This window comes from Montipora capricornis, chromosome 13 (assembly GCF_036669925.1).
Source record: "Montipora capricornis isolate CH-2021 chromosome 13, ASM3666992v2, whole genome shotgun sequence".
In the NCBI taxonomy this organism is placed as follows: Eukaryota; Metazoa; Cnidaria; class Anthozoa; order Scleractinia; family Acroporidae; genus Montipora; species Montipora capricornis.
In genome coordinates, this window is record NC_090895.1 from 6,571,555 (window position 1) to 6,581,197 (window position 9,643).

The following is a 9,643-nucleotide window of genomic DNA, read 5'->3' on the forward strand; positions in this document are numbered from 1 at the left end:
CGACCAAATAGCCAATCAACGCAAACTTTTAATGGCGCAATAAATGCTAATGTACTAGCACCATACATTTGAGATGTCGGTGATGCAATAAATACCGTTAAGGCGCAGAAAAAGTTCAACTCCCTCCGCAGAAACCGTTTTATCCTCGGTTCAGGTGGAGAAGCGTGGTGGCCACATGGTTCGAGTGGTCCGGGTTCGGGTCCCGGCCGGGGACATTGTGTTGCGTTCTTGGGCAAGACATTTTACTCTCACGGTGCCTCTCTCCACCCAGGTGTGGAAATGGGTACCGGCGAAATGCTGGAGGTAACCCTGCGATGGACTAGCATCCCATCCAGGGGGGAGTATAAATATTCCTAGTCGCTTCATGCTAAGGAAACCGGAGATAAGCGCCGGCCTGATGGGCCTTCTGGCTCGTAAGCAGTGACTTTTCTAGTGAAGTGGAGATCGATGTTCGGTAGTTGTGCTGTACATTTCGTCTTACGGACCATTTTCATCAAGAATTATTTGGAATACAACGCTGTAAAACATCCTTTATCACGCGACTCAGATTCACTACAGTATACATACGGGCTAACTCTCTCGGATTATCCGGAGGTCTCCAGGGTAGGGAACGAATCTCCCGGTCACCTGTACGGGTCATCAACTCTCCCGGATAAAAACGAATCTAAACCTTTTAAAGACTTTGCTCCATTGTAGACTCTAATTGCATCCCCAAGGTAAAAAATAATCGATTTTTTTCAAACTCGTTTCATCGTTTCTTAATGCATTTCGTCATCTCTGCGTTTCAAACACACGCGCGTCACGGATAGTCCTTGATAGAACTAAAGGAAATGGCATTCTTTAACTCCGTTTGTTATTAAGGCCATATAACCGATTGTTTGATTGGTTCGCCGTTTAACCAATAAAAATTCTCGACATATGATACGTGCCCTGTTCTCCCGCAAATCACAATGGTAGATTATTCTCGTATTCTGAAGAAGATGCTTTCGGATTGGTGGGTACATTTTTCTTCGAGGGAGGGGAGGCAAGGGAGGGAGGGAGGGAGAGTGGTTGGGTTGATCGCGTGGAGGGGGTTGGGGAGAACGGATGGAAAAAATCTACAGATTTTAGATGTCCAGAGATTGGCAGCTCTGAGTATATGTTGTGATATTTAATTAAATTTTCTATTATTACTGAGCTTTGTAAACCTTCCTTTTCAACGATCAGGATTATCAGTGGTGTCATGATCTCATATAAGGTAGTTTAGATAACTGACATAGTATATCACCGGGACGGTATTCAGTAGGAAAAATGAATGAGATTGAATCGTAAACCGCTCTACATGCGTAGTTGTACTTCCCAAGGTAGCGCCGTCGCTTAGCAGAATGCTACGTGGCTGGGATAAACTTTAAACTGTATAGACAGCTGCTTTAGGGAAGCTTTAGCGAGATCATTTTTGTTTTTTAGCTTTAAGTGTTTTAGACCTCCTTCCATGAGTTTTTAAGCCTCAGAAAACGTTTATCAACCAAAAAGACCACAGAAGCATCAAAACAACGTAAAACATACACAACGTAAACAACTTTTATTGGAATTATTTGTCCTCTTCGTTTATGGAAATGTCATGCTACTAACACGACCAATATCATGGCACATCCAATTTATATTATGAAATCGCTTTAGTTCACATGAATTCTAACGCCGAAATATAAATTTATCTAAGCTGGAAAAATAATCAATAATTCATTGGATGACAGCCATGAGAAAAGCAGTATTCAAGTAACTTCTCCATTCCTGTATGTCCCGATACCGTTAAAGTGGTACTACGGCAAAAAAAAAAATTGTTTTTCCTTTGGATTTCAAAACTATGTTAATTAAACAGTAACTCACCCAAGTTTTAAGTTCTGATTTTAAAAAGACACCTGTTTATTTTAGCTGGAATTTTCTTATTTATTGGTCCGCCATTACTAACTTTAAAATCTTGAGAGAGCTGGGTCGAGGAGAAAATGACGTCAAACACTCACTAGTTTAAGAATGCAATGCGTGTGTACGCGGCCTAATTAATATGCAGCTCGGAAGTTTCGGGCTTTCAGACTTTTCAACCCGTGTTTTGCATATATAATAAATTGCGTTTACACGCTGAAATTTTAAGCTAGTGAGTAAATGACGTCATTTTCTCTAGATCCAACCCTCTGAGGTCCAATCGGCCAGTTTTGAACGTGAGTAATGGCAGACCATGAAATCCATAACTTACACTCAAAATAAACAGCCTTTGGATAAAAATCAAAATTTTGCCAGTTAGGTCTTAAGCGAACACGCTTTCAAAATCTGAAGAAAAAAAGAAAATGATTTTTTGATCATAGTACCACTTTAAAATGTTAACCTAATACGGAATTCTCTATATCTAAATTTGAAAATTGTCATCTAGTCGTGTGAGTTAGATAATCAAGCAAAATTACCAAGTATTCAGTTCACAAGTAACATACATGTTCGTGGGAGATGTCAGTCAATCAATCAACTTCAGATAGGGAGGGGGGAGTAGGAGTTCTTACGAACTTGTCACAACTACTTCACGTATCATAAAACAAATCTAAGAACCGAGACCCTAAAACAAATTAGAATACACATCATTTACAAATCTACTAATTTAGACCAAACAAACAACATAAAGCTATTCCTGTATTTATCACTAAAAAAACAGACTTGATGAATCACGCGATTTTCTGTTTCAGCTAATCGACTGTAAGATCAATTACATTAGCGTACAATGTTGTGTCGTACTGACTGAGGTTCACATACGTCTGCAAAAGAAAATATTGATTGTGTTAAGCTTCTGCTTTGATTGTTTAAGCAAACCATGCACCCTATACAACAGTAGATTCAAACTTTTTCGGACACTCAAGAGAGCCAAGAACGAGGGAATATGGTAATTCACAAAAAGTTGTAGAAATAATAAGAATAAAACAGGAACATGGATGAGATCTTTTCTCTGGCAAAGGCAGACCAGGTTTTTCGGCTCACTCAAGTATAATCAACTGTGTGTGAAGACAAGTATTTCAGCGAGGAACAGATCGATAAATACCCAGAATCCTCCCTTGGTTTCTTACCTTGTGATTCCTCTCCATATCCTTCATTGCTTTCCTCAGCTTTTCAAATGTAGGTCGATTACTTGGATCTTCTTCCCAACACTTCATCATGATTTCATATCTAAATTTAAAGATTGTCACTGCAGTATTAGGAGGGAATTTATTGCCAGCTATTACTCATTTACTTATTACTCATTACCACAATGAGAAAAAAAAGTCCAAAAAGTCATTTACAGTTTGCTATCCACATGTCTTGGCTTTGGCATTCTGTATCCTTCCTGAATTTTTTTCGCAATAAGTCTGGCGTTTATGTCCGGGTATGGAGATCCACCTAAGGGTATAACGTTCTAGTCTAAATTACACTTGATACCGTAATGGAATTTGCATGGATAGTAACATTTCTTTAAAATCTCTTGCTGGTTGTCCAAATATTTTAAAGACATCTTTTTTTGTCATTTAGTCAGCCCTCAAAAGGAAAGCTTACCTACTGTCAAGATTTCGTAGAGAAGAACGCCATAACTCCACCTTCAAATAGGAGCAAAAGCAAAAATGCAGTCCAAACAAATGAAAATGTATAGGAAAAAAAACAAACAAACAAGAATTGCCTGAACCAAAGAGTTCAAATCCTTGGAGATAGCCATTTGGGTCGGCTGCAACACGGAATTGGAATGGACATTAATCAGCACCATAGTTAATGCATGGAGATGGTTATGAAACTCGACAAGTTCCTTTGTTTCATGTTTTTGTACGCATTTTTGGCCTTGACCCTGCACAAAACACACCTTTTTTCGAGAAGATAGCCAATCAAATCCGTCGATTAAATTATGCGCAACAGATTTGCAAACCCTTGCAAAGCGAAAGCAAAAGATTGTGCAGGGTCACGGTCAATTCAACATCGATTGCAACAACATTGTTCTTGCTTTTGAAGGTTCTAAGGTTTCATAACCAGTCCCTCGATTAACTGTGTCAGCACCAAAAGGGAAAAGTTGACTGTGTGTTAAACAAGCATACTTACACGTCACTTTGTGTCGTGTATACGCCGTAAAACAAGGCCTCATATGCAGTCCATTTAACCGGCAACCGGCCCTGTGAAGGAAAAACCATCTTGAAATAACTGCAGAGAATAATAGTGCCAGAAAAATATCGGCCAGTTTTGAATAGCAAAGATGGCACAAACCAATTATGGTCGGTCATAGACCTTTTTCATAAATGGAGGTCAATTTATAATTCTTTTGTCCAAGTGCAAATTAGTCTACCAAGCCTCGATACCATACAGTGAATTGAAAAGAATTCTTGCTCTAAAATGAGGCTTGGTAGGCTAATTTGCACATGGACAAAAGAATTATAAATCTGACTGCCATTTATGAATAAGGTCTATAGTACAAATTAACTTTGCAAACTTTAATTCTGTCATAACTTTACCCGACTTCTTTTGGTATAAATATTATCCTCTTCCACATTCCTCGCCATCCCGAAATCTGTCACCTTACATCTCTCTCCTTCACCAACAAGAACATTTCTCGCTGCCAAGTCTCGATGGATTATCTAAGAGAAATTGTATACGAATCTGTATTACAAAGAGGAGTATCTTGATCGACAAACTCCACCAACACTAAAGCACAAAGAACAATCAATGGTTCCATGACTAAATGAACTCAATCATGTTTATCTACAACTCATTTGATCAGACTGTGACTTGCAATATTGAATTAATTTATGCCATTTTGATATTGCATTCCCCCGTGGATATCTTCAACTCTATCAGCTACAATGAGCACCAAGGAAAGAGTCCAAATAAAACAGAGCACTATGAAAATTTAAACGAATCTCGTCTGGGCTATTGACAAAGTGTAGTGGAGTTGAAGAAGCAAATCTGGTTTGTTCTCAGGGCGAGTTTTTGACACGAAACCTCCGCATGCAAAGTCCAGTATCCTAACCACTGGAGCATAATGCCTCCCTCCAATATTTAAGAAATCAAATTTCTCTTCCAGAACAAACCTTTTTCGAAGACAAGTAGCTCATTCCATCAGCAACATGCCAAGCGAATTTCATTAACTGTTCTGAAGTCAGATTGGTCTGAGGTTTGACATCCGGGTTCTTATAATAAGTGCCGTTCAGTCCTCGGCTTTTTCTCAGGTATCCCAAGAGGTCCCCACAAGGCACATACTCGATTAAGACCATCAGTGGGTCTGTGGAAAACAGTTTGCTTGGTATGAAGGGTCTTTATATGCAACCTACGAGTAACTGGTGTTCTAAGGATTTTTCTTGTTACAGAATTCTCTAAAATCCCATTAGTCTCGCCTTGTTAGCTTCAGAACATGAACTGATTTTTTTTCATAAATCGGTTCGCGCACTTGGCTGTGGCAAGAGAAAATGAGGGGACAGAGAGGTAGGCTCAGGGCGTTGGCCGGGATATGTCATGTCCACGAAAGTTATTTTTAGCCGAGCGGAAGTTTTTGTTCTAGCGGAAGTCTGTCTTCCGAGACGTCCGCATGCAGTCTTTCCTCGCTCTCAGATTCTTAGTGAAAAGAGAAAATGGCGGCACACGTGGAAAGCTGATGAATATTTATTTTCTTTCAAACATCAGACCGAGGTTGGCCTGCATGCGGATGTCTCGGAAGACAGACTTCCGCTAGAACAAAGACTTCCGCTCGTCTAAAAATAACTTTCGTGGACATGACATATCCCAAGGGCCGGACCGGGAGCCTCCCTCTCTGTCCCCTCATTTTCTCTTGGCTGTGGCCGTATTGAGTAATGATGCACCTGAGACAATTGCAACATTTTCGACAAGCTCTAGTCTAGTTTGGCTTAACCTTGCCGCTTCTCTCGGACTCTCTATATATTTCCCATCCAATTTTCATCCGCTCTCTATCTTAATATACACGAGAAAAGAGTAGATAATTTGTAATAAGACATGATTTTTACCATCTTCAGTAATGCATCCCATGAGCTTAATCACGTGAGGATGGGGTTTCATTTTTTTCATCAGCTCCAACTCTGACAGCAAATCCTTCCTATCTGATAAAGGAGCATCGTCTAGGAGACAAAGAATTAGAACTGCCAATGGCATCACTCAATATAAAGCAGCTTACTCGCGATAACTAAAAAGCTATTGGAACATGAGAATACCATATTGCGTGTAGGTATTTTGATTTAACGGCTTCAGGTAACACAATATAGAAACAAATATGTTAAGGAAAGAACAACTAGAGGTTTTATGAACATCGAGTAATGTAATATCCGTTTTATTGGAGTAAACGGTATATGAATTGGGAATACAAGTATGAATTTTATTAATTACAAGTGTTTGATATCTTCGAATCATCCGTGACTATATCAAGGCGAGCAGACTCTTCAATTCAAGCCATTTGCCATTGTAGGTTTTATATGCAGCAACAACGAAATATTTGAATAATATAACAAGGGTAAGAGGCAACCAACCTTTCAACATTTTTACGGCGACTGTTGTTTTCTCCTCGTTGGTTTTTAAGTTTCTGACCGTTGCCTGGGCAACCTGAGAAAAGGCTCCTTTACCGATGACTTTGATAACATGAACATCTTCGCGACTGACTTCCCAGCTTCTTCCCGATGGATGAAGTGGCATGTAGTATCCACTTCCTGTAGAAGGAGATGCATTCGTCCCTGCCTCGTTCGTGTGTTCGCTTTGGGGTTGTAGGTTATCTTTAACCTGCACAGCAACTGGATTCTGGTAATAAACAACCGGCAAAAGTTACAAACAGACCCTTCTGATAAACATCCACAAACTCATCCCTCCTGATGTTTTGCAATGCAAGCCTCTGTTTCGTATTAGGCCCGTGCGATTCGTGAAACTATGCTTTTGAACATAAAACATGTAGCAAACATGTCAAAAAAATGCTTGCGAGCTTTTCGTACCATAATTATACCACTATTGAAACAAATCTTCAAATAATCAATTTGAAACGTTTGAAAGTTAAAACGTTATCGTTATCATTCTAACCTCTGGCTTGGATTTGTTTCCTGTTGTCCCGGATTCAACTCCACAACGCTTTGTAAATAGCCAACTGGCTGCCTCCCGGCAGTTGGGGTTCTTAATAATGTTTCTGTTAAGTTTGAATTGTTACTTTCACCTTGTTAGCAGTGGAGTGCCTGTAAACTAGCTTGATAGCTAAGTGCACTTCCACTATAAAGAAAGCACTACATTTACATTAAACATCGTTATCTTCCCTTTTTCTCAGTAGCGTCTCTAAACCACAATGTAATGAGAGGCTTGAATAGAGTGATGATGTTGGGTTGTTCATTGTGCTGTACTAAGTTGTAGTACTATGCAATGTAGAGTAAGCCCGGATAGTATAGTGAAGTGTTACTGTAGCGTAGTCCAGAACAGTACGAGGTGGCATAGTACAATGTATATAGGCGGGTGCAGAGAAAGCGCATACAGATCGCGTGTGTGTATATTGTTTTAAATGTAGAAAATTTGTTGCAAATAAACAAAGGTTAACTAAAAGACATTGGAATAAACGTTTGGCATGCTAACGACGAGAATCAAAGAGTTTGGAGGGTCATAGAAGGGTAAAATGGGAGTGGGATTGGCCTAATTCTTCGCTGGGAAGATGGGAGATGATCTTTGAGAATGGGATTTTGCCGCTGGAAAATGGGAGATAAAAAGTCCTTGATGGGAATGGGATTGGCATTATCAGAGGTTATCAGATAATATTTCTGCTCAAAATTCCTGATATCAAATATTTCATAATGATATAATAATAAGTATAAGTATCATTGTTACATAGCTGAGTTTTTTCCCTAGCAGCGCGCGCTCTCAGTGGTTACTTCGAGGTCACATGACATCTAACAATAAAACTGTTTCCCCAGTAGAATAATTGTTTTATTAAAAACTCCAGGCTTTTTTGGGTATTCCCTGGGATAGTATTGTCGACTAAAGCATCGATTTCTGCCTCGGGCAATTCCGGTTCACAACGGCTTTTGCCAGCCATTTTTCCTCAGATTTCAGTTTACTTTGATGTTGACGCGTTCTTTGACTATACTAGGTACAGCAGGTATACGAACTGATAGCCTGTGTCCGAGGAGCCAATGAAAATGCCAGAAATCTGATATCTGTAGTTCAGTTTTTAATAATAGCTAATATCTCCGAGCATTTGAAACCTAAATGTCCTTGAACCCTATCGATTTGCAAGGCCTTCGGCCTATCGATGGTTGTGAGTCTAGTGAAGGGGGTGAAGACTCCGAGGAAGATAGTGAAGACAGACCCTGAAGGTGAAGTGGACACTGAGTACATGGATCGTACGAAGACATGATTAGGAGATTGCGCCATTCAGAAACCTTTCACGTGCCAGGAGGTGATAAATGTCAATTCCGGCTATAAATTATACCCCGCGCTGTCTTTAGTGCCTCTATCTGCCCTCCAGTAATCGAATTTTTCGTTCTGAGACATTATTAGCTGCTTCATATAATGACATATGCTTTAAAATTATATCTTCCCTATTTGACCACTGGGATTTCCTAGAAAATTTTGTCCAAGTTTTGTCATACTTGTTGATTCAGGATCAAGCTTTCACATATGTAGACTACTTTCAAGATGTTATAAAAATCTTACCAGCGGTATAAGATCTCCGCATCTTGGACATGGGCGACGACGCATTTTCCACATTACAACGCACATAATTATTATTACTATCACCAAGGAAATGATGATTGAGATGTAAACAGCATGTAAAAGACTACAGGATCCTAATAACGAAAGAAAGAAGTTGTTTGTCGTCGATGAATGAGAGAAACACTTGCTGCCCTTTTTAGTCGTCATCTCATAAAACTACACATAGATTCTCTTTGTCACCTGTCTGACTTGCTAAAGGCCTTGGACTCGCTAAGAAAAAGAAAAGAAAACATTTTTCATAAGTTAATAACAGTGCATTTTAACTCGTTCACCCTCGTTTTTGATAAAAATAAAAATAAAAATCAGCCGGCAAAATATGTTGTAATAATACAAGGATACACGGTTGATCCCACAAGAAAGGCTCATTTTAATGTTTATTGCCAAAACAAAAGGCAAACAAGTAGCGAGTAGCAAGGAAAGCAAAAATGATATAGAAATAAAAAATTATGGGTAAAGGCACCTAACGCTTACAAAACTATTGTCTCCGTCTTCGTCATGCTGCTTCTCGTTATAATTAGCTGTTGTTTCTTTGCGTCTGCATAGTAAATAAGCTTTAAATGCAGATACGTTAAGCCAGACTATTCAAGCAAGTATACTTACCTCCGTTTTGTACTTCAACTGTTCTTACATTTTCTTTAGCGCTCTCGCCATATTTATTTGTTGCTGTTACCACAAATTCATATTTCCCGCCATTTTTTACTTGGATATTGTATTCACGCCTGGATGTATCTTCTACAACTGCAACTTTTGTCCACTTTTCATCACTTTTAATTCTTCTGTAAATAAAGTACCTAGTTATTGCTGCCCCATTTTCTGTCGGTTTTTCCCATTGGATAGTTATTTTGTAATCTTCTGCCTCAGCTTTGATTATATCTACAGGTTCTGGAACATCTGTGAAAGAAGAAACTAATAATACTACTACTAATAA

The 9,643-nt window shown here is 39.2% G+C and overlaps 1 protein-coding gene across 1 annotated transcript in view; it reads right to left on the reverse strand.

The window, feature by feature from the left end:
- The window catches only part of LOC138030400 (uncharacterized), a 36,862-nt gene that overhangs the window by 19,167 nt on the left and 8,052 nt on the right, over nt 1–9,643 (reverse strand). Inside the window, exons 7-18 of the mRNA XM_068878316.1 lie at nt 9,316–9,606; nt 8,896–8,925; nt 8,656–8,789; nt 6,504–6,768; nt 5,988–6,098; nt 5,061–5,251; nt 4,485–4,607; nt 4,078–4,148; nt 3,547–3,587; nt 3,297–3,393; nt 3,084–3,183; nt 2,718–2,777 (exon numbers count right to left, since the gene is read on the reverse strand). Of these exons, the coding sequence (XP_068734417.1) occupies nt 2,718–2,777; nt 3,084–3,183; nt 3,297–3,393; nt 3,547–3,587; nt 4,078–4,148; nt 4,485–4,607; nt 5,061–5,251; nt 5,988–6,098; nt 6,504–6,768; nt 8,656–8,789; nt 8,896–8,925; nt 9,316–9,606 (1,514 nt within the window). The remainder of the gene's footprint in view (nt 1–2,717; nt 2,778–3,083; nt 3,184–3,296; nt 3,394–3,546; nt 3,588–4,077; nt 4,149–4,484; nt 4,608–5,060; nt 5,252–5,987; nt 6,099–6,503; nt 6,769–8,655; nt 8,790–8,895; nt 8,926–9,315; nt 9,607–9,643) is intronic.